Source organism: Lepisma saccharinum, chromosome 14 (genome assembly GCF_977018435.1).
Source record: "Lepisma saccharinum chromosome 14, izLepSacc3.1, whole genome shotgun sequence".
Classification (NCBI taxonomy): domain Eukaryota; kingdom Metazoa; phylum Arthropoda; class Insecta; order Zygentoma; family Lepismatidae; genus Lepisma; species Lepisma saccharinum.
The window spans coordinates 42,702,552-42,728,744 of NC_139242.1; the positions used below are offsets into that span (position 1 = coordinate 42,702,552).

The window sequence follows — 26,193 nt, forward strand, 5'->3', positions numbered from 1 at the left end:
TACAACTTTTTCTGAGGAAATTAAAATTGCCACATTCGAGAAGGGTGTGCCGAACATTTAAAACAACATTACAGACACAGCACAGTGGAGGGTGCAAATGACGATGTTTCAGATGAGTCTGATTTGAAACCTAGTTAAGATGACTTCTTCTTTTGGGAAAGAATGGTATGAGTAACACCATGCACAAATGGTGGACTTGAAAGGGTGAAGCTTGTTGCCTGTTACCTCACCCCACTCTTCCCACCATGTGTCAAGAAGGGTGCCACGAAAACATTCTGTAGGTCCTTGTGGATGAAAATGTCGCCATCTGCATCGGCAGACTTGGTGCCAGCATCAGCTGCATCGTTTCCCGGATGCCCATGTGACGGTGGACCCAGCAGAACTATACTTGTGATCGAAACACGAGCTGTTAAAGGATGCCTGGAAGCCAGCGATTCCAGACTCTGCAGCACACTAGTGATGGGTTGTTCGTTCCTTTTGAACGACTCCCTCTTGGGAACTGTGAACTACTCGCTCCTTCGAAGTGAACGAGCAGATCCTCTCTGGTAGTTCCTCGTTCCAGGAGTCGTGAGCTTTGCGTGTACGTTGTCAACTGCCCGGCAGTTCCAGCTGCAAGAGAGAGTGATCGTGTTTTCTGTTTTGTTACTGTTATATTCTCTGGTTTTCTTGTGGGAAGTGGAGTAGTAAGCGGAGTTCCTTCTCCCCTAATCCTTTTCACTCAAGCTAACTCCAGCAAGTCCTCCCCCACCCCGTTCACTTCAGCTGCACAAAACCAACATCAAGAGGTGTTCGTCGTTCCTTTGAATTGCTGCTTGAGTGAGCGAGCTCCGGTGAACTGCCTCCCGAAAAGGAACTGCTATGACCTGTGGTAGTTCCTCAGGAGTTGTGAGCTTTGCTTGTATGTTGCCAACTCTCCCAGTCGATGACTCACTCCTAAGAACCTGCGAGAGAGAGAGAGAGAGAGAGAGAGAGAGAGAGCGAGGTCCCGTCTTTTGTTGCTGATTGTTGATAGTGGCAGTTTTCCGCATAGCTATGCGTGCAACTCTGTTTACTTTACAGCAATCCCGCAGAAGCTCAACAATGAGGGAGGGATGGGCAAGTAATTCACCTCTAACCCTTTCTGTGGCATGTTTTCGCAACTTGCATTGCAAGGAACTGTAGAAGGAACTTGACAGATAGAACGTCATCATATCAAACTTTCGACAACGTTCCGTTTCCATGCTCTTCCATTATCATAAAGTAAAAGTGGGGTCGAGAGGCAGAGAGAGCTTGAAAAATACAATGAATGCTATTCTTTGTAGTCCAAGGTTTAGCGTCCTTTCTTCCATTCTCTTATGGGTGTTTGTTTGACCGTGGAAAGGTGGGGAGGGGCAACGGCCACCCATAAACATAAATTTCAACCTAAAATTTCTACATTTTACACTTATAATTTCATTTCAATCTCAATTTATGTTAATTATTAGAAGGGCGTTACAGGTGCATGCTAACTACAAACTGAAGTTTTTGTTAAATTATACTACTTTGGGAGAAAATATGCCTCATTTGACACCTTGGGGAAATACCTTGTTTGCCATTTCGTGCAAAAATACAGCGGATGTCCATGTTTAAAATATTTACAATTATTTTCCCTCCTCTATCACCAGGTGCTGTAATGCACTGTGACAACAAGGGGTAGGAATTCATTTTTGGAAAGGGGAGAATAAAACTTGTCCAAGTTTTCATTTATTAACCACCGCTTTGTTCAGGCTTGCCTTCGACTTTCTGATGAGGACTTTTTGTCTGCTAAGGTTCAATTATCCATTGAAATATATTTTAATTTACCCCCAACCCCCACCCTGAAAGCAGTTCCCGAACCTCGGTTTGTCGTTACATTGTTTCCTTTAGCGGTTTATGTGCTCTTCAATTCAGACACGAAGGTGGATTCCTCCCCTCTAATTCTTTTCACCCACTCCAGAAGCAGTCTCCTCCACCAACTTTGAGCTGTGTTGGTATGGTAGCTCCTCCTGTGAGCAACTCCTTCAACGAGCAAGCTCCAGTGAACTGCCTTTCTAAAAGGAACTGCCTCGTTTGAGAGCATGCTCCGTTGCCTCGTAGTTCCTTTGAACGACTCCTTTTGGTGAGCGAGCTTCGGTGAACTGCCTCCCAGAAAGGAATTGCCGTAACCCATGCAGCACACTGAACGAACCAGTGCATATAAGAAGTTTATTAAAGTAGCTATTATATAGATTTTTTAGAACAACGTACATATTCTTATGAGTTATGGAACACCTGTAAACTGCACAGAATTATTAGCAAACAACTTGTAGTTGTACAGAGGGTCACCAATACGACTCTCTAAGTAATTATACATGGATTGCAAAAATTGTAATTCCACAATTAGTTTCAATATATGCAATATATTTGTTTATTATTATAACATAATGTATGCTTAATGTCAGGAAAAAGGTAGGTAGAAAAAAAAGGGCATGTTTGGCCGGTTCAAATCCGGGAACTTTTCTAACGTTGGAAGCGGCCCCGGTGCCCACCCAGCGTCGAATGACATTGGTACCTGGGGGAAACCTTGGGGGGTAAAGGCAGTCAGGGGCATGGTGCTGATCACATCACCCCCACTCATGACGGGATCAAGAAAGTGTGGGGCATTACCCTAACACTCCCTATACGCCTTCATGGTGTGGTGCTAAGCTAAGCTAAGCACTTTACCTTTTTACCGTTACATGTGAAAATAAGTTTGTTAGCTACATATTATTAGCAAATATTTAGTATATGCATTGCTTATATGTGATTGTAATATTTGCTTGCAGGTTTATGTATTACACCAACAAGGAACCACAGTCCTTTGAGGAAGCTCTAGAAATCCTGAAGTTCTGTGATAATATGAAAGCAAGAGAAATCCGTGACCATGTCATCAGATGTAGAGCAACCAACATGAGATGTGACAATGTATGGGTTATATTGAAGTCAAATGCAGCTCACTCTCTGTCCTCGAGCCATTAGGGTAAGTAGAGAAACTATTATTTTTAATTAGTGATTTGCATTCATGTGATATAATTAAAGAAGCTTGGGTATAGTGAACTACTACTAGACCCACATATTTATGGTGAATAAAAGAACAAGGTTTTGGTACAAAAACTGTGTACATTTCGGGATCAAAAGTGATAGATAAAATGGCATTTCGGTGTTAAAATGGTGAATATAACCCTAAATTATATTTTGAAAACCACACTTTACTACACAAAATAACAATTTCCCTTCTAATAGTTCATTTTTTATGTAGCTATCAGAGTATTAAGTTTATTCCTTTGCAAAGGAGTCCATTTTTGCTTCTCAAGATAATTCAGACTTTCAAAAGTATATTATGGGTTTTTAAAAATCTTATTTCTCGTTTACAAAGACATTAAATGCACCTATTATGTAATTTATTATCTGACCTTTCAAGTTAACTTGAGTATCTAACCAATGAACTCTCTGCAGATGGGACCTTTTTAAGCGCGCGCTTTTCAAACTTGCCGTGAAGTACTGAAAAGATCATAACTTGAGAACTAATAGTCATACAGAGATGAAAGCTGTTTTGTTTCTTTCTTAAAGACACGGCTTTTAAGGGACGTAAATTTTATACATTGTGCCTCCCAATAGTGAGTGTTAAATTAAGAAGAAGAAAATTGAATTTTAAAAAATGCACAGGAGCATGCTGGCATACAGCATGCTCCCGTGCCTCCTACAATAGACCCAAGAGAGTGAAAAAAAGGTAGTACGAGTATGTAGCAGTTGAACATTACTACCACTATGCAAAGTGGTAGGAAACAGGCTAATACTTCTTGTGCAAAAAAATAATAACAATGTATTGTTGCCAGCTTACGGGAAAAAACAGGAATTTCAATAGTAACAATGTCGTACCTTTATACATATGCTAACTGAAATATCACGTGTAGTTTTCAAGAAATGGTGTATTAATTGCTGTCTCATGGTGCCACATGGTGTGGTAATTTTGAACTTGGGCCTTTGCTCTCTTGTACCCCTGGACCCCTAATTGTCTCATGTTGTTAAATTGTTGCTTTTTGCACATTGTTACATGTAAATTGATTTATTTTTTCAGAAAAAAACAAACAAACATTGGTTTAGGAGTTTTAGCCTTTTTTATAAATCTATCCCACATTATTACAAGGTGGTAACAAAGGACTATTTTAAGCTATGCTTGTTAATAATAGTATATATTTTTTGCAATTCGAGTATGTCATATCTTCATGTGCATACTAATGAACGAAAAAGACAGAATTGAAATATTGTGTGTAGTTTTCAAGAAATGGCACGTTACTTGCTGCCACATGGCACTGGGCTATATATAATAATTCCATCCATCCTCAATGGAAATATGCATGAAGTCTATATATATCCCATCTGTTGCCTAAAGGTTAAGAAAATGTCAAATAACAAAGAGGCATTTAAAACAGATTGAGCGATGTGTACACAGTCACTGCCTTTAGAAATGAAGGTCCACCTCTTTCTGATCAACAGATTAAGTTCAAACAATATTTGGCCACTCTTTGTCTCTAATTACAGAAAATATTTTTGGTTTCTATCTTATTTTAGAAGTAACTAATTCTGTATGAATAATTGCTCCAAATATCTGTATTTAGTAGTAGTTTTGTCAACTTATCCTCTTGGATGTTGGACATGACCGACATTTTCACTGTTCAACTCTGGTATTTTTGTGTGATATTCAACCATTTACATTAATACATTAATTGGAGGAAGGTAGTAGCATGTAATGTTACTTGGATATTATTCATTGTCCTTTTGTGCATGCACACATTGTTTCAAATCATTTTCAAATTCCAAGAACACGGAATTGCTTAAGTTACACCCTCTCTGTGTAATCCTGTTTCACCGAAAAACATGACAAAACAGTAACTAAACAATCTCATTCATACAGAGTATGTTTGATTTAGATCACAGAATGTGAATTGCCTTTAATTTTTTCTATAGTCGATGTGCTAGCTTCGTTAATGACCGGCTGGCTTTGGAGTCGACGGAGCGTGCTCACCAGCTACAACAATCACAGTCAACGCACAGTATTGCCACATCTACTCTCCAGCTGTGAAAGGAGAAAGGTTTCCACATTGCAAACATCAAATTGACACTACAGCAACAGCATATCAGCAGTCATGTGACTAAGACTCCACGTGGATTAGACAAGCTGAATAACAGATGCGCCCATTGGCTGAAGGTTGAGTGTGATTGGACGATAACAACTTGCCTGCTGTTTAATCCCACCCACGTTCGTGGTGGCGGCTTTCTTCAGTTCTTGGACGTTAACGAAGTAAACACACGGACTATACTAAGCTTTTCTTATACAAACTCGGACATGTTTTTTCTATGCTCATCAGTGCAGAATAAGTCCCCTAAAAACTGCCAAATGGCATTAAATGTTTTAATGTCTAATGTTTAATATTTAATAAGCATCAATTTTGTTTCCTTGTAAATTAAATTATGCTTTGTGAAAGATGGAACTGCATAATTGATTTTGAAGTCTACTTGAGATCATTACCAGTTGCAGAACCAGTGCTAAAAACTGGATATCATTTTAGTGGTCATGTGGGTGATTGGTAAGCACCATAAGAATATAAATTAGGAGGAATCAAATTCATTCAGCTGCAATCGCACTTTCCTCTTTGCACTTCGTTTTTATATCATGTGGCAGAATGTCTTCAACAATTTCCATGAATTTTGTGAGGTAGCAGGGTGATGTACAGTTGGGTATGTTCAGTTCAATAGCTTCCTCGCCAACTTCTTTAACGTAGTAGAACTGTAAAAGGAGAAAAATAAACATGAACAACTGAGGGTATGAAGAAAATGCTTTACTGTTTGAGTTTGAATTTGAATTTAAAATTTTGGGTGCGTCAGCACTTAGGCTATTTGGTCCCTTCACATTATACGGGGGCCAGCCCCTTATCATTACAAATAACAACTGTAACGTTGCATAACTAAAAATCTTAAAATCTTCTGACTTCTGTTAAAAGCTGAGGCTGTAAACGGGCACTCAGTACACACAAGGACAAAGAACAAGACAACAAAAAAAATTATACTGGCCATAGTGCCAGTCACCAGAGCCTCGTTAGTCTTCAGTCCAGGGTGTACTATGTGGAAGTGAGGTTGACTTTTGGGCACCTAAGTGGAAGGTACCCCTTACACCCCAAAATGCTTTACTGTAAAGTTGCATCAGTACGAAGAATGCTCATTCAGAGTTTATAAAAGGACAAAGTTGTTTGATTTAAATCAGGTTGATTTAATTCATGATTTGAATAAAGATTTAAATTGTGATTCTTTTCGCTATGAATCACCATCTATGTTTTGCTTTTATTGTTGTTCAGATATTTGCGATAATTCTATAGTACTGCAAGTCTATTTGAGATTCCAGAATTTACTATACTAGACTTCTTTCTCCAGATTTTAGTTACAAACAACTTTCTTAAAAATGAATCCCTAAAATACAATAATATATGCTATCCCACAAAGATAACTGTTGCACTCGACGAATATTTACTCTGCCTCTTATGGCCTTGTGTTTCCTGTTGACACATTGTTGTTAATTGTGCTGTTTTCTTTTGTGCATGCCAGGAAAGGTCCATGATATTTGAACCACCAATAGGATAATAAATTGGAATCTTATTTCTAATATAGATAGTCTTTCTTTCTAAATGTAATGGTAATGACTGTTTTGGTCTCTCACATGCCCACTTCTGTGGAACTTTACTGCACCCACAAGGATTATACATTTGGCTCTAGTGCTACTGCTTCATGATCTCATGCATGCACACACATACACTCACTCACCACCAAATAGCCTAAAATGATGGGACACAGACTACGATGAAATATATGTTAGTCATCAATTTAATTGGTTAACAAAAAAGTGTTACTGCAAACCCTTTCAAACCATCATGTATTTTACTGTACCTCAAGAGTGTCTTGATTTGACTCCTCTTTGTACAACTCTGCAATAAACGAGGCCCCATACCCTGGCAGTTTATGTGGGAACAGGCCAAGGGAACACAGAATGCTGGCTATCGTAGTGTCGTGACCAGAAAACAAGAACAGTTTCCTCTCTGGTGGCTTCATGGTCCCTTTAGCCTTTGCCTCCATGTTGCGAACCATGTAGCTGATGAACGGCCCTGAAATCATCATTTTTTTTTACAAAGAATTGGCAATAAATACACAAAGAGAGAAAACCAAACTAACATTAGTGAAACAAATTTAATTTAGAACTGAGTGAATACCTATCTTCTTCTTAAAGGTTTGCATAACAACTTTTTATAGATGCAAAATAATCTAACACAGTTATTTTTAGTGGTTATTATTTTATTTTATCTGCAATGTTTCATTCTGGTTTCCCAGAACTTTCTCAAGCTACACTAAGATATACATACAAATTATTTTCCTGTAGTTTACGATTATTACAAGCATAAGAAAACAGTTTTTCGTTGTGACATTTCAGGAGAACACATACTCCCTTCATCAGACATTTATTTTCATTTTGACTAAAGATACAAATATAACAATAACGCTAACCATTGTTATAACTGTATCTTTAATCAAAATGAAAATAAATGTCTGATGAAGGGAGCGTGTGTTCTCCTGAAATGTCACAACGAAAAACTGTTTTCTTATGCTTGTAATAACTGTAAACTACAGGAAAATAATTCTACAATGCAAGCAATGCGTACATACAAGAAAAACTATTATACATACAAAAACACAACCTCACATGGCTAGTCACTCTACACTTCTACCTAGGAGGAAATAAGGACACACATTCATTCTTTAGAAGTGTAGAGTGACTAGCCATGTGAGGTTGTGTTTTTGTATGAATATCTTAGTGTAGCTTGAGAAAGTTCTGGGAAACCAGAACGAAACGTCGCAGATAAAATAAAATATGAGGCACATGTCAAAAAAGAGGGTCGATAATTTTTTTTACTTGGGACTGGCAACACTGACAAAGCTTCGTGTGCATGGAAGCATGCTTTAGTATTCTGTGCCTGCAACAGAGGTATATTTCTAAGTGTGGTGGTGCGTATGTGCGAGTAGCAATAAGTTGAAATGGCTGCTGTAATAGAAAATCCCACCAAATGCAAGGTGAGGTTGGTAATTAGATTTCTCAATGCAAAAGGACTGAGTGCAGCTGACATTCATCGGGAATTATATTCCATTTACGGTCCAACAGTAATGAGTGAAGGAAAGGTAAGACAATGGTGCCGTGCATTTCGGGAAGGGTGTTCAAATGTTCATGATGATGAATGGAGCGGTAGACCTAGTGTTCAGATGGATGACCTTGTGCGTTTTAATGAGAAAGTGCAATCCAATCGCCGGTTCACCATTACTGATCTAGGCAAGGAGTTTCCTGAAGTGTCTGATAAAACATTGCACCTAATTGTAACGGACAATCTGGGTTATCGCAAACTGTGTGTGAGGTGGGTGCCAAAAATGTTGACAAACACTCACAAAGATGAAAGAATGAAATCAGCACATAATTTTTTGATCTGCTGGGAGAAGGATGGGAATGACTTGTTTTCTCACATAGTGACTGCAGGGTTGCTACGCGACTGGAAAACCTGGAAAACAGGGAAAAGTCAGGGAATTTGGATGGTCAGGGAAAAGTCAGGGAATAGTCAGGGAATTTTGCATATTTTCTGGAATTTACGTGCATTTTGGAGTTGCAGGAAAACCAGTTACAAAATGAACGAACTGTTCATTTCCACTTCCGAATTCGGTTCTTGTGATTCCAGTCCCCCCAAAAGATTCAGTTCAGAAACTTGTTCCTCTCGTCATTATGACTTCTAGTCTGTTATGTACAAAATTATGGTTCCTTCGCATTTCAATTCTATATTTATTCACTCGGATCTAGGTTCTTGGATCCGTTCATTTTGCGACTCATTCGTGTGAACCTGTTCAAGACCGGAATTTGGAGAGGTGTGAGATTTTTCCTTAGAGAACAAGCTACTCAAGACGAAACCTACGCACCAGCCATCCTCAGAATTTCTTGCGGAAAAAATGTTGCTTTAGCTTTTTTCTCTTTTTTTACATGAAGCAGAGCAGGTTGGTGTTCGGACAGTTCATTGGTTTTGGATCTGCAATGAAGCTTGAAGAGCAGAATTTCACGTAACTGGCTGTGGTAGACGTCACACTGGACGGGTGCGGACGCCGAGTGAAAACAAAGGGACTCACTACTTCTTTCCCCCCGTGAACCCTTTCTGTGAATTTGAGTCCTTCGCTTGCAACCCGTTCAGAAGCAACCTGATCAACTAGTTTATTTGCTCGTTGTCGTAGTTTTTACATTGCGGAGATTTGTTACACCCGAGAAATTAGTGATTTTATGCAGTATCAGTGACGTCATTATTCGAATATGTACGTGTTTTGTGCATGTAGAACGAATTTATTTTTTAAGAACTGGTGCGAAATAGAGGCATTAAACGTAAGCTGGTCACACATCGTTGTTAGGTTAGGAATGTTGGTTTCATGCCGATAGTAATTTTACGTATTGTTTGCGTGTAGAATGAAATTATGCTGAAAAGTGGTGAAAATGAGCCCAAGTTCCTTTTGTTTTATTACGATTTCATCATGCTACAAATGCAACTTTCACATGGTTTGATTTCGGTTTATGTCTGTTAACACATACTGCAGAGTTTTAGCTATTACTTAAGATTTTGTGAATATATGCTTTTGTGGTTATGTTAGGAATGTCAGGTTTGGTTGTCTTAGAATTAAAATAAAGACACTGAATGCACTCTACTAAGGTTTCGATTTATTTCTACATTCATTCCCACTAGTTTACGATACTTACTGTCGCTTGTCAACCGGAGAATACCTTGTCCGTGGGAAGCGTGTATGATTGAGTAAGGTCATTTTGAAGGTTTTTTTCAACATAAATAACTTTTTTCGAATCCAAATAGTGCTCATTATTTTAAGGAAGGTCCAAATTTCGTGCCACAATGATTGCCAAAATTCTATGATAATTAGTCTTCCTGCTAGGAAAATTTGAAACAAAAAACCTTAAAACATTCAGAACTGTTCTGTTACCTTTTAAAAGACAGATTTCGATGTTTTCCGTAATATAAAATTGGTTCCAGCATGTGGAAAACTCAAATAATGGAGATATTTGATTCCAAAGTATGGCCCGCGTATATATTTTTTTTAGGTGTATGGTTGGTCACCGGCCCCATTGAAGTTCTGAATTTCCGTAGTATGTACTATTTTCAATAAATTAAAAAATATAATCATTATTGCATATTTTCTAATGGTACATGACCTAATTTTCTGTTGTTTCTAATTTGTATTGATATAGACTAATTGAGGTTGTATACAGGTTACATTGTAAAGCTTGGATATATGCCACATTTTTTTATTGATTTTTTTACACCACCTTAATTGTAATGACTTAGTGAAAATGAGGAGTACAATAGTTAGTTATTTTTTCATTGAATAGCATTATATTAATCACTTGGTAAATTTTCAGCTAACAAATGTGTATATTCATATTCATAATAATTAATGTGCCTGCACATTTAATTGAAAAACATGAGGTTCAAAAGCAAAAATCATGACGACAAACATATCTGGAAAATTTTATTTCTGGTCTGGAAAACCTGGAAAAGTCAGGGAATTTCATAATCAAAAAATCGTAGCTACCCTGGACTGGAGACGAAACCTGGATATTGTACATCACTGGTGAGTCGAAGCAGCAATCCATGCAATGGGGTCACCGAAACTGAAGAAATTCATGCAAACATCATCACATCGCAAAATCATGGCAACCGTATTTTGGGACCACAAAGGTGTAATCCTCTTGGAACCGGGACCAAGCATCACAGTAGATGTGTATTGCCAAGGACTGTCTAATCTGAGACATGCCATCCAAAACCGGCAAAGAGGAATGTTACGGTCTGGAATTCTGCTTATTCATGACAATGCCCGCCCACACACAGCTGACCGTACTGTTGCAACAATTCAAAAATTCCAATGGGAACGTTTTAATCACCCACCATACAGTCCTGATCTTGCCCCAAGTGATTACTTTCTGTTCCTTCATCTGAAAAAGGGGCTTGCTTCGCAACGTTTTGATGATAGTGAAGTTCTCAAGACATCAGTTCTCGACTGGCTGAGATCCCAGGCGGCAGATTTCTACACAGAGGGTCTATGTAAACTTGGAGCATCATTGTGACTATGGAGAAAAATTTCCAGGGTATGCACTTGTATAGCATCAAAATAAAAATTTTCTCGCTTGATTTTATTCTCTGTAATAATCAATCGGCTCTTTTTTTTTTTACATGCCCCTCGTAATAACCACTAAAAATAACTGTGTTAGATTATTTTGCACTGTGAATACCTATGTACAGATATTGGCCAATATTTTTAAGGCAGATTATTTTGGAAGTAATGGCTACTTTGAGTAATGGTAAGTGTAACTCACTTTATCAAGTAACTAGTAACAAAATTAAAATACTTTTAACTAACTAACTAACTAACTCTCTAGCCTTCTTAAACCCGAAGGTTCATGGCTGCAGCAACACAGGCCTTCCATCTTTCCCTATCTTGAGCAAGTTCTATATACTCTTTTCCATCCCTACCGATTTCCCTTAGGTCCATCTCAACGTTTTCCCTCCATCTTCGTCTTGGCCTTCCTACAGGTCTCTTACCATCAGGTTTCCCAACAAGAATCCTGTAAACTCCTCTTTCCTCTCCCATTCGTGCCACATGGCCTGCCCACCTAAGTCTTCTTGATTTAATCATTCTAATAATATCTGGACATGAATACAAATTATGTAGTTCTAAATTATGTAACCTTCTCCACTCACCTGTCTCCTCATCCCTTTTAGGTCCAAATATTTTCCTAAGGATCTTATTTTCAAATACTCTCAATTTATGTTCCTCTTTCAATGTAAGGGACCAAGTTTCACATCCATATAATACTACACGCAAAATTACTGTTTTGTATATTTTAACTTTTAGTTTCTTAGATATTAAACGAGAAAACAAAAGTTTATGAAGAGAGAAGTAACATGCATTTCCTGAATTAAGCCTACTTTTTATTTCCTCTTTAATATAATTTTCATTTGTTAATATTACTCCTAAGAATTTTGAAACTGGTTCAAACGAGTTGTTACCAATAATTAGATTTTGATTATTACCTAACAATTGGTTTCCCCCTGTAAACATATATTTAGTTTTCTCTTTGTTAACTTCCAAACCTATCTCTTTAGCAGTTTTGAAAAATATTTTAGCATTATTCTTAATTGTATTCACATCATCCCCCAGTAAGTCTACATCATCTGCATATGCTAACAACTGAGTCACACCATTTAATTTTAGTCCTTCTTTAGTTTCTTTTACCTTCCTAACAGCATATTCTAAGGCAAAATTAAAGAGCAATGGAGATAATGCATCTCCTTGTTTTAACCCATCATGAATTGTAAATTTGTCAGACATATTAATACCCACACGAATTTTACTTTCTGTTTCACTGGTGCATAGCTTCTTAGGTATTCCAAACTCTACTAATATATTATATAATTTATCTCTTTTGACCGAATCATATGCTGTTTTGAAATCAATGAATAGCTGATGGACATTTTGTTTATATTCCCATTTTTTTTCAAGTGTCTGTCTGATGTGAAAAATTTGATCTGTAGTTGATCTGTTACTTTTAAATCCACATTGATAATCACCTATAATTTCATTAGCATATGGTGTTAGTCTTGTTAAAAGAATGTTAGACAATATTTTGTATGTTGTTGAGAGTAGAGAAATCCCACGGTAATTATTGCAGTTCATTTTATCACCTTTTTTAAACACAGGTACAATTATGGATTCTTTCCACTGTTGAGGGATTTCTTCTTTATTCCATATTAAACAAATTAATTGATGAATTTGACATATTAATGATTTTCCACCATATTTAATTAACTCAGCTGGTATTAAATCAATGCCAGGTGCTTTGTTATTCTTTAGCCTTTTAATAGCATCCTTAAGTTCAGTCAAGTTAGGTTATGGAACTAAAGGTTCTGCTGTGTGGACTTCATTTACATCTGATTTATCTCCTACATGGACATTTAAAAGGTCATTAAATTAGTTCTTCCATCTATTTAGAATATCACTTGGGTCAGCTAGAAAATCACCGTCTTTATCTTTTATCAAGTTTACTTTAGGTTGCCACTCCTTTCTAAACTCATTTACACCTTTATATAAATCTCTGATATTCTTATTTTTGCTGTTTGTTTCAATTTCGTTAATTTTGCTATTCAAGTAATCTCTTTTTTTTACTTCTAAACATGCAGTTAACTTCTCGCTTTATTCTATTATAATTGTTTAGATTTGTATCATCAGAGTTATTTAACCACCTAAGTCTAGTCTGATTTCTTATTTCTATTAGATTATGACATTCATTATCAAACCATGGCTTACTTTTTCTCGGTTTATGGTATCCTATACTTTCTTTAGCTGCTGATTCTATTGCATTACGTATGTGCTCCCAATTCTTATTTACGTCTGTTTCATGTATATTTTCATCATTATTTAAATCCTGCAAAACATCAAATCTATTTGACAGTTTAATTTGGTAATCTTTCTTAATTCTTTCATCAGTAAACTTTCCTGTATCAAATTTTATAACTTTTAGATTTTGTTGCTTATGATTTATCACTGAGAGTCTTTCTCTTAATTTAGCAATTACTAAATAATGGTCACTGGCACAGTCAGCACCTCTATGTGTACGAACGTCAATTATACTAGTGTGCCTTCTCTTATCAATGAGAATATGATCTATCTGATTATGAGTTTTACCATCTGGAGAAGACCAGGTATATTTATGGATATCTTTATGTTTAAAAGTGGTACTTTTCACAATTAAATTCTTTGAGATTGCAAAAGTAATCAATCTTATACATTATCATTACTTAATTCATGATACTTTTACAGTTAATAATGTCTAAATTGCATACACTTATTACAAGTAGTGCATTTATGGTACATTTGTTGTTCTTTTGCACCATTTCAACTTATCACTGATGATGATAATTTGATACAGTTTAAATATTGTGAAAAGAAGCTACAAATGTACTGTAATGTATTCCTTCTAAAATTCATAATTATATGGGACAAATAATGTCTTTAGGTTGCTTTAACAAATTTGAGATAGTCTATGTTTGTCTATTAGGTATGTTTATTGGCAACAGTGCTGCATTTAACAGTGAGAACAAAAGATGCAGTTTATCATGAATGTGATAAGTTGTTTGCCTCTATATTTCATGAAGGTTTTGTAAAACAAATACAGATTCCTCCATTTCTTTTGTGCAAATGAGAATTGTGATATTGATGAAGTTATATAATGACCTGACAACAATTATATTGTGTTTATATTGCTGTGGTAATCTGCATTCTAGTTACATGGTTATGGGGAAACTAACTGTACAATCAACAGCAAATGAAGTAGGAGAAATAAGATTTTCTCGACGAAAAATGAGTTGGCAATGCTGCGAACACCGAGGCAATCTTGATAAGATGCTTGAGGAGCATCGAGCTAACTTTCCTGAAAAGCACAACTCAACTCCAGAATCGAAGGTCATGCTACACGTGGATTTTCAACTTTCGGGAGCATGCTGTCTGTCTACACAATTCTCCCCAAATGCCTGTTTGAAGATGAACCTTCGGCTCGCATTTTATTTTTCGAATGTAGTACTGACGTTGTAGTCATTTTACAATTATTTGTATTTGTTCTTATTGTGCTTTGCTTTTATGTCACATTTACAATTAATCGAAACTATGAAGATGGATGATAATGAGATTAAATTGATGAAGAGACACTTAAAAAAGGGATTGCCAGACCAGGACTCGAACCCTGAACCTAAAGCGGATAAGGTGGGGAGACCGTCAATAACTCCCGGCCATGAACTGGAGTATAAAATTTGTAATTGCTCAGGAGAATATTTTGTTCTGTTCATGACTAATACCTACTTTCGGACAATTAATTTATAAGTGACACACTTCGTTCCGTGGGGACAAGCCACGTATTGTTTGAGAGGAGGGTCACATCTCGTTCATATACTAGATACAATCATGAACTATACTTGAAATGTGACGTGCTAAACAATACTTTCGGAGATCAGTTAGACATAGCAATTTTGATATACAAGTTGCATTTTCTCTACTTATTCATTATGCCTCATAGATAATCTCGCAACAATGCAAAATGTTTTAATTGACTCGAATTCACAATGACTAATATATACTGGACCTACATATTTTAAATGCAAAATCTAGGTGACGAAAATATGCCTCAACACGAAATGAAAATGCAATATTCATACAATACACTAAAAAAGCTAACCAAAGCAGACTTTTAATAACACTACCCACGTAACATTTCCATTCTCTAACAGGGTTTTCGTTGGAGTAAGATTCACAGGGCATAATAGGATTATCATTCACTACAAAGCAATAGCTATAAACATGAGATAAATCTGAAATGAGGGGTTAGAATTCACCATAAGAGAAGTGCAGCAGGTAAAACAAAACACATATATAAGGAAGAGGTGTGTAAGTGTAAGTTTCTATGTGAAACTTGACTGAGTGGTAACACTAGACGATTTTACGTCAGAGATCCTAGGTTCGAATACTGGTCTGGGCATTGGTGTTGTTTCTGAATGTTCTATTTATTTTATCTTCACTCATCTTCGTCTTCGCAATTGCCCAAAAGTGGAAGAAAAGCGACGCTAAATAAAAATAAAAAATATATGTGAAAATTAGAAAGTTTAGAGCTGATAGGTAAAATATACTCTATGAGCGATGTTCGATAGAAGTTCTGTTAAGATTCAAACCTGTAAGAAGCAAATAGCAAAGTTGTGTGAAGGATTGAAGATAAGCTTCAATAACATAATCACCTGGATTGTCTCGACCTGAACCAGTAAATGGGCGATGTTTAATACCCAAGGCCATTCTGCAAAACGAATGCTGAAAGAGGTTCGTGTGTGGATTTGGTGAGCATGAAATTGTTGGGTGATGATAAGTGAATGGCATTTTTTCTGTTTTTGTTATTTTACATTGCTTTTCTACCTCTGGATCTTGAATGACGAATAAATTAATTTGGTGAACTGATAAACACAAAAAAGCCAACCCCGTGGCTAATTGGTTAGCGCACGTGCTTCGAAGTAAGGTGAGGATGTGTCATTGTCTGCATCTCACTTCCATCTATCACATCTTCAACCTTCATCAATGCGATTATCCGAGACTGGTAGAACAGTGACGTGAAATAACAAAAATATCACCCTCGGTGTCGATTTCAAAGTTTGAAGTATTGCTGTTTCTGCATTCGATAGTGGCTCTAGATTGTGACAGCGATGTGAAATGCTTCTGACTTTATAAGAAATAGTAAAACGAGAAGAGCGATAGATATTCCTCTATTTTCAATTTTCTCTAAAACTATTTTCCCCGACTGTGGTGATAATGAATTCTATGTAGTATGAGAAATATACTTTAAATTAATTTATACTAATTTATGCATATGCAACTGATTAAGAGAGCCTCCACGATGGGGCAAGGAAATCGTCGCCGCATTGTAATCAAGGAATTCTCGGTTTGATGCCCGGTGGAGGCACATAGTGATTCGGATTCTAGTTTATACTGTAGATCTCGTCCCGGTTTGCCTATTTGTGCATAAAACTTAGACTCAGAATGATTAAGGACTTTTCGAAATATTATGTTTGTATCGGAATGGCAACTTTCTTCAGAACGAAAATGAATTCTTAAAGAAATAATATGCACAGCACCTCTAATTACCTACTGCCATTAAACACACTACTATTCATAAATTCAGAATTATTATTTTAGGGTTCAAATTCTGGCATCTGAAAGAGGGACACTTGGCCCCAAAAGTTTCAGGTTTGTTAACATTTACTAGTTAAGGATATTTTTGTTAAGTTCCTGGGACCTGAGAAACAAAAATATAGATCTTTTAAAATGATTTCGCAAATTGAATGTAGAAATTATGCAGCACACTAGCCCAGGGATGCTGTAGCTTATTCATGGGATGGAAAAATTGTCATTTCCACCCCCTCGCCAAGCTGTATATTCGATTGACTTAGATTCGAGTGTTAATATTGGTTATGATTATTGGTAAGGTGATAAGGGGTTACATCATTCATTGAAACTTAGGTAACTATGCTATTGGTTATACAGTATAAACAATAATAATGACAATTATCGTGCCTAGCACTCTGATTACTCTACTGGGAAGATAATTTACACCTGTAAGTTTTCCGAAACAAATACACATTTCACTTCGTATGACAAGAATCGGCGATGAAATTTCGTAAGTAGAAATTCAGTAGCATTTGTTTACCTTAACTTTCACAAGATATGAAAAATTCCGTTTTTGAATTGTTGGATCGTAATGTCGTGACCATCCCTGATATTTTCCTTGCATATCAACGATATTTTTTTGAAAATAGGGTTAGCAACCATTATTTGAAGACCAAGTGAATGACTTGCGATGTGGTAGTCGGAAACCTGGCCAGGACGAGCAATCGTTCATTGGAGCTACGGAGTCAAGATGCCATACACGTCTGAAGCTACTCGTGGCCGTATAATTTTCATGTTCGAATGTAGCCACACAATTTCCGATATCGCAATAGCCATTGGAAGGCATGAAAATGTTGTTCGTCATTGGATAGAGCGTTTTCAACATGAAGGAGAAGAGGGCCTGAAAACAAGAAGGAAAACAGGGCACCGCAGAGTGACATCGGGAGAGCAAGATGCTGCTATTGTGGAACACATTGCAAATCATCCATTTTCTCCAGCCAGTATTGTTGCCAGACATTTACAACTGCAGTGTTCAAGTGAATACAATACGAAGGCATCTACAAGCTGCGAGGATACGGCACAGAACACCAGCGAAGAAAGTGCAACTCACAGCGCAACACGTAAATGCTCGTCTTGGGTTCACTTTACAATATCTACCCATGACAAATGACTTTTGGAAAACAGTAATTTGGACTGAAGAGAAAGTGTTTTGTTCGGATGAAGATGGCCAAATTATTTTGTGGCGACCAGACAGAACTCGTTAAGATCCAAGATATGTTCGTATCAATCGATGAAGTGGAAGAATTTCAGTGGCATTTTGGGCATGGATCAGTGCAGCTGGTGCAGTAGATATCGTAGAAATATCCTCGAGGATGGATTCCGAAGAATATATTAAAGTGCTTGAAGAACATATGCTACCGACAGTTCGCGTTATTTATCCTGGGAAGGAAATGCCCATCATCAACTTCGTTCATGATAATTGCAGTATCCATATGTCAGGTGCGGTTGGCCCTATAGCGCACAGGATCAGTGAACCCCTAGTAATATATGTAATTTACCTCGAGAATGGAAAATAAACAATGTCTTTACCTTTTGACAATTCTTCGATAACATTTTTTTGCACAAGAAGTCATGTATTTGTGTCCGTACCACGGAAAATTCTTTTGCTGAGAAAGAGAAACCGCGAGTCGGCCGCCCTCGTGCAGACCCACATCTGAACCCCCACAGGACAGCTCCTGCCATAGTGAAGGTTCGGGCAGCAGGGCAGAAGCTCGGGGTAGCTATATGGACAAAATACGTGGCAGAGGATACTGAGGAACCTCGATCTCCAACCAATGGTCATGCGCAGTTCGTGCTCTCTCAGAAGCTGCAGCAGAAGCCAGAAGACACCGTCCTCACTGCACGCTGCGAGTGAGGCCCAGCTGGTTCCTTACTTCCAGTGCTGCCCTGTGAGGTTCAAGTTTGAAGCCCGTTCGTTACATATTCAATCTTCTCTGTTGAATAATTTTTGTGCCGAACTTCTTGGCATAAATGCAAAATTGGGCAGAGAAGGATGAGGAGAAGTGAATGAAAGCTGGAAATAGACATTCGAGCATGTATTCAGACTTTTTCCTTAAAGATGGAAACACTTCGGATATATGAAAGTAAAAGAATGCCACATTTTTTTTTGCGGAAACTGAATATGTGTCACATGACTTCGGTGAACCCCCAGGAAAGTAATGCACGAGCCACATCTGCCATATGTCCAAAAGAACGAAGCAATGGCTTGCACATCACCCTGACATTCAGCCATTCGAATGGCCAGCAAAATCACCAGACCTCAATCCAATTGAAAACGTATGGTCCATTATGGTGAGAGAATGGGAACCTGGCTATGAAAGAACAAGAGAACAATTTCGTGGCCATGTGTATGACGTATGGAGAACTATACAGAACAGGCCACGTATTTGTCACAGACTTGTTGAATCTATGCCCAGAAGATTACGTAAGGTAATCGACAACAATGGCTGGTGGACTCATTACTGAACACACGTCAACATTATTTGAAACATTGAAAATCAAGTTTATTTTTTGTTTGTATGAATGAGTGTGTCCTTTCTTTCTTTCTGTTTTCCCTAGAGACAATATATTTATTTTCTTTGAAACATTTTGAACTCTGATTTTTACAAGGCTGCATTAATTTAGCATGTAACACAATGGTCTCAAAATATGGCATTTCAGTTTGGAACAGGCAAACTAAAGTCGAGTTTGTAAAAGCAAATACATTTTTTTCACCCTTGTAACTCATTGTTTCTTCCAATTATCGAGTGCTTTCTTTGCTTTGCGTTGCTCCAGGTCACTCAGTCGCCATTTTTGTTTGTGAGCATATACTAAGTTTGATTGAAGCTTATCCTCTATCCTTTCATCATACAACTTGACTATGGGCTTCAGGTTTGACATCTTAATAGAATTTCTATCAAATATAAATCATCAACTTGAAATATATTTCACTTACTAGCTCCTACTTTCCAAAATTTGGTATGTTTGGTTTTCTGATGATACACGTGATATCGTAAAATTTGAATATGATAGATTTGTATTTTATACCTATGGAGAATACTTACTTACTTTTGTATCTCAGATATCTTTTGTAATTACCTACAAATTATGCGAAACAATACACTAAACATCCCCTCCCCCAACCTGTTTTCAAGGATCGATCCAGCATCCACCTCACAGAAATTTCCATCTTGATCATTGCATATCAAATGAGTGTGGGTCTTCGTGAATCTTCCCTGTAATGCAGATCCATAATTTGCTCTAGAGCATGTGAAGATAACTGAAAGCAATACTTGTGTATATAATTTCAATTTTGAACTATTTATTCATCTATTTACTTCTTTCATTGTGGGAGGGAGACTGGCAGCCGGGAGATAGTGTTTCCTTATCAATTTAATGTAATTATAATCCATCCTCATAGTTGCGACAAATTATAAATGTGTCATGGTAAAAACAAAGCAAAATAAGAAAAACAAATATTGTAACATTACTGCAATGCCAGAACTACGTTGGCAAAAAAAAGTGATCATTTTCAAACAGGCATTTGGGGAGAACTGTGTAGAGGTAGACAGACAACATGCTCCCGAAAGTTGCCAATCGACATGACCTTCGGTACTGAAGTTGTGCGTTGAGAAAACTTTGCTTGAGGCTCCTCAAGCATCTTATCACAAATGTCTCGGTGTTCGCAGCATTGCCAACTCATTTTTCGTCGAGAAAATCTTTTTTCTCCTAATTCATTTGCTGTTGATTGTACAATAGCAGTAAAAAGGTACATACAGTATTTCATGCCTTTGCATACAGTGGCAGATTGACGGTTTGAGTTTATTCATCTCGTCAGCAACTTCTCACTACAAAAGCCTATGAAAGATACTATATTGTTAGTTTTAGACATTCCAGGGAAAACTATAGTTTGTTTCTTTTGGGCTGGGGTTAGAGTTGATTGCCATTTACTATTATGTTAATTGAAGATGTACTACTAGACATCATGGTGAACACTACTGCTTCCCCTTAATCTACTCTTGTAACTATCAGTGGCATCGCCAGAAATTTTTCTTAGGATGGGCTCAAGGGTGAATGAAATATTTTAGGTGGGCTCTGGTTCGGTGATCATGGCTAGGATGGGCTTTAGGAATTTTTCAAGGTGGAGTGACGTTTCATTCGATTGCCTCCCCCCCCTTCACATCCAATAAACGTTATGCTGTACTGGAACTGGAACATTCTTGTTCATAGCTTAAATTAATAGCTATAATACAATTATTACAAATATTTTGCGAGAAATTTTTATTAGTGTTAGAAACTCAGCATTTAACTTTCCTGTATTTTGTATTAGATAAAATCTTCTCTATGCTTTTACAAGTAGGGTTACCAGATGACAAACTTTAAAAAAGTTGGACATTTTTGGATTTCATAATCTAAAAAAGGAGACTTCTTAGATGAAGCACTTTGAACACAAGTTTTGTGTTTACTAGTGTTTTGGTGAACTTGGAGATCACACACCCGTGTAAAATAATTTTACACCATTTCAGTATAACTAATAATATGCCTCATTACAGGTAAATGTCTTAATATTCTAATGCTGGTTGTATTATACGGTTGTGAAACTTGATCTCTAACTTTAGAAGAACAGAAATTGAGAGTTTTTGAAAATAAAGAACTCCAGAGAATATTTGAATGTAAAAGAGATGACGAAACACGAGAATGGAAAATATTACATAATATTGAACAACTGCATAAACTACATTCATTCTTTGCTGGAAGAAAATTTCTTGTCTACGCTTTCAACTGAGAGAGTTGCATGTCCTTACTTTGAAATTGAACACAGAAACTATATTAACAGTTATTTACAACTATGAAATTTTGTTACGAATATTGAATATGAAGCAGTTGTCTAAACCCCAAATAGAGGACATTTCCACATTTTCCTAAAAAAACACCATTTACCATTTTTAGGACCCGAAAATGCTATGTCCGGGTAAAAGAGGACGTCTGGTAACCCTATTTACAAGACAAAGTTTGTAAACAAGCAACCCAATGATGAGAAAAATCATTTCCAACTCACAACAGCAAAATTATATACACTTAAATGCATACCGCAGTAACTCAGTCGGTAACGCAACTGACTACAATGCTCAAGGTCCCGGGTTCGATCCCCGGCCGGTTCAAATCCGGGAACTTTTCTAACATTGGAAGCGGCCCCGGCGCCCACCCAGCGTCAAATGACATGGGTACCTGGGGGAAACCCTGGGGGGGTAAAGGCAGTCAGGGGCATGATGCTGATCACATCACCCCCATTCATGACCGGATCAAGAAAGTGTGGGGCGTTACCCCCACATCCCCATACACCTTCATGGCATGGTGCTAAGCACAGGGGAGCACTTTACCTTTTACCTTTTTTTTTAAACGCATACCACAAACTTCGCCAACTGCTCGCGCACACTAAGAATGAAGCATTGCGGATCAACCATGGCTGTTAAAATTGATTTGTTCGGTTCTATTGAAATCCAGCAAAGGAAAACACATTATCAAACATGCCGATGCTCCAAGAAACACAAGAGAACAAAACAACAACCATCAACAATGGAAACTGATAGATGAAAAGCATTGCGGCATCTACTAACCATGGAACAATGATGTTTTGTTTACATGTCACACATTAATGAAAGGAAACCAACTAGTCCAGGCAGTCTAAAGCAATTTTCCATCAAACCTGGGCAAAATTGTTTCAGAAGGTTTTTTTAACAGTTTCTAGCTCAGAAATCATTGTTGAAAAATATATCCAAAATCAGACAAAATCAGACCACGGGAAAACCCCCAAAAACGGATTTCAAAATGGCGGACTGGCTATTGTGAATTTCCTTACGTTGTATGTTAATTTGTGAATTATTTTTAATATTTTGTGTATTATTACTTAAATTTGTGTTTTCTTGTTGTGTCATATTATATTTTGCTTTTTGAGAATGATAATATCTGAATTGTGCACGATTTGTGAGAGAAAAGTGGACAATGAACAAGATGTAGTTAAAATATGATCACCACAAATGACCAGCAGATTATGGACGGATTGAATTTTGGTTTGAAGTCCACTTTATGCACAGAAAGGCTAATTGGGGCTGGACCTAAAGTTTTAAGTGGGGTTGGAACCACTATGTGCCTCCACCGGGTATCGAATCCGGGACCTTGTGTGCGACTCGAATCAGACCTGACAGAAGGAAACGGAATTATAGAAATCCAGAAGGCAACATGGCTGTTTTCCATACACTTGTGTTCCATTTACAACTTAGTAATGCAAGAATATACCAGAGTTTTGATGAAGGGTAGTGAGCAACACAATGAAATGCGAGAAAGTAGAGAAACGGAAGACTGTAATGTTATTAAAAAAGGAATTGAACGACTGGAATCCATACCCCCATTCCATTTTGACTCAAGTTTCTGCAACACTAGTACAGCAGTTAATTTTGATGAATTGCATTACATTGTTACGGATATCATCTCCAAAATAATTGAGAAAGGTTGGTCTCAAATATTCTGCCGAAAGATTGATAAAGTGAAAATCATAGGATTTTTTGCTGCTGCTGCATTGTGGGCCCTGACAGATATGATATACACGTAGATGCAGCACTCTTTCAGAGAGTTTCGAGCTTTGTGCATATCCTCGTGCATTATTCGAATGATAAAAAGTATGTTGAGAGCAGCCCAAAATTCTCAATTAGGTCATGCAATAATCAAATACACCAACAACTTTCGAATGGAAATCTAGTGCAGAAGTCAGTGCGTTTTGGATGATGGATCTCTCCAACATTCCGTTCCATGGCATAGAAATGAAACACACAAGAACATTGCAATCCCTTGTGTAGATTTCACTCTGAAAACAGATGGAAGGGCTGTCGTTTTTGATGATGGCTACAGATGCTTTCCTACGAACAAGGGCTTAATTCTCAGGAGATTCTGCATGAAGACTAGTAAGAATGATAATTTTAGCGCCGACAAGAAAGAACACTCCCTAGCTAATGAAGAAAACAACCAAGCAATTATTTCCCTTACAGGTGAGATGATGTAGAAACACTGGTCTGTTGTAACGCAGATGAAGATGCTCGTGTGGACATCGTTCGTGCTGCAGTCTAATTACAAAATGCAAGTATTTGTACAACAGTAATAGAGGGAAAAGGTCGAATTGCTTCTGTACCATGCAAAGGACAACGGTTTCAAGTCATACTATCGCAGTGACATAAGACAGGGACAATCTCCCAATACTGTGTTCAATATCCTTGAAATTCAATCATTGTTGGGTTGACATCCGCAAGCTGCTCCTCTTCCATATGTATTCACTGGCTCTAATAACACACCTAGAATTTATCTGGCCTCCCTGATGGCGTAGTGACATCGTCCATCGCCTTGTATTTAGTGGGCTCAGGGTTCGATGCCTGGTGGAGGCATGTAGTGATTAGGATCCCACCTTAAATTGCATGTCCAGTACTGATTAGCGTATGTGTGAATAAAGCGGACCTGAAACAAAAATCCGAAACCACATCCACAATGTGCTCAATTAGGAAGTCCTCAGCATTAGACAAACTGAAAAACGTAACTGAACTCCGATCAGCTGCAAATTCATTTTGTTTCCATTCCTGCCAACATTCAGATATTGATGCCGTTGGAAGAAAAGCAATGCTTCTGTTGTATAACTGCGAGTCGTCGGAATCCACAAACCGAACTATGTTGTCGAATGTTAATTGAAAACATTAGCTGTAGGTATATCGTTTGTTACACCTGAGTGTTTGTCACCTACCGATTTGTCCACAAAGTACCTTAAATTTCAAATAAGAATCTGGAAGTATATAGAAGAGACGATCGAGATAGAAGGGAGGGGTTGGTATGTAAAGAATAATTCCTGCTATGCTGTACACCCACTAAATCTAGATTTCCTCCTTAAGATGGTTTGCTGTTCCTGCATGTCGAACCTTTATGATACTTGATGTGGATACAAGCATAATCGATTGTCCTCTTAACAGTTCATGGCGAATGGTTGCAATAATAATATGATGACAGTTACTAGCATATGCAGGATTCATTTTTTTTGGAGGAGGGGAGGGGGAGGCTCGAATTGTAATAAAAATGGGCATTACCTACGTTCTACTGATTGCTTATATTTGGAACTTTCACTCAACATTGAAATCTAAGGATTAATTAAAGAGGAATTTGCATTTAGCACTTTTGGTATTCCCAAGTTCTTAGCTGCTTCTATTTTAAAATTTTGATTTTTCTCAAAATTTCGGGAGGGACTGTAAACCCCCCCATTTGTAAGCCAGTGTTTACGGTGATGAAGACAATTAATTAAACTTTGTCCCTCCTTAGAAGTGACTATATAATGAAGATAAATTAAAAGGATTTTATTTGAAAATTTTTATTTTCTCAGTTCCTAACTTCTATAAATAACTTTTAATATCAAAATTGCATAAAAAATGGCATATTGTTGAAAGATAGTTTTAGTTTAAGTATTATCAAATGTAAATAAAAGCATTGCCTCTCTCTAAAATGCATAAAATTACTTTTTTTTTTGCCTTTAGTAGAAAACAGCCAGTTCGCCATTTTGAAATTCGTTTTTGGGGGTTTCCTGTGGTCCGATTTTGTCTGATTTTGGATGTTATTCAGCAATGATTTCTGAGCTAGAAACTGTTTAAAAACCTTCTGAAGCAATTTTGCCCAGGTCAAAGTGTAAATTGCCTGGACTAAAAACGTTCTTCATTTTTCACGTGAAACTGAGTTAATTGTTGAGGTGCTATGTGTGCTTTATACTATAATTCTTTACCAGCTTGTTACTTTATCTAAAAAAATATATCATGTATTTATTTTATTTGGGTGGGCTGAGACTATTTTAGGGTGGGCTAGAACCCACCCTTGCCCACCCAGTGGCGACGCTTCTGGTAACTATTGGGTTGGCCCATAAGTCCTGGCGTTTTTTTTAAGTGAATATTTTGAGTGAAAAATAAAATGTGTTGGCAATGCGTTTTATGATATTCGATAGAGAATTATGTGCTCTACAAAATAGTGTGTTTAGTTTTTTTTATGCTGATATACTTTTTGTTCTTTTCAGGTCATTAAAATGGAGTGTCAAGTCGACAAAAAAGAGCATTTCGACACATCCTTCTTTTTGCGTTTAATCGAGGTGCCAAAGCCACAGAAGCTGCTCGAGAGATTTGTGAAGTGTATGGCGAAGAAGCGATGCCTCTTAGGATGGCTCAAAATTTGTTTAAGCGATTCAAAGCTGGCAATTTCGACCTCAAAGACATGCATCGCACCGGACGCTCCGTTCAGTTC

The 26,193-nt window shown here is 37.3% G+C and overlaps 1 protein-coding gene and 1 long non-coding RNA gene across 3 annotated transcripts in view; one reads left to right on the forward strand and one right to left on the reverse strand.

The window, feature by feature from the left end:
- The first annotated feature begins 2,844 nt into the window (after positions 1–2,844).
- On the forward strand, positions 2,845–5,119 carry LOC145998498 (uncharacterized). Its single transcript, XR_014443322.1, has 2 exons — positions 2,845–2,995; positions 4,984–5,119. It is a non-coding gene; the product is annotated as an uncharacterized LOC145998498 (long non-coding RNA).
- The window catches only part of LOC145998496 (prostatic acid phosphatase-like), a 58,790-nt gene continuing 36,531 nt past the window's right edge, over positions 3,935–26,193 (reverse strand). For both annotated transcript variants that reach the window (XM_083134917.1, XM_083134916.1), the window contains 2 exons: positions 6,955–7,169; positions 3,935–5,803 (listed from right to left, as the gene is read on the reverse strand). In XM_083134917.1, coding sequence (XP_082991043.1) covers positions 5,642–5,803; positions 6,955–7,169 — 377 coding nt within the window. In that variant the 3' untranslated portion in view covers positions 3,935–5,641. The remainder of the gene's footprint in view (positions 5,804–6,954; positions 7,170–26,193) is intronic.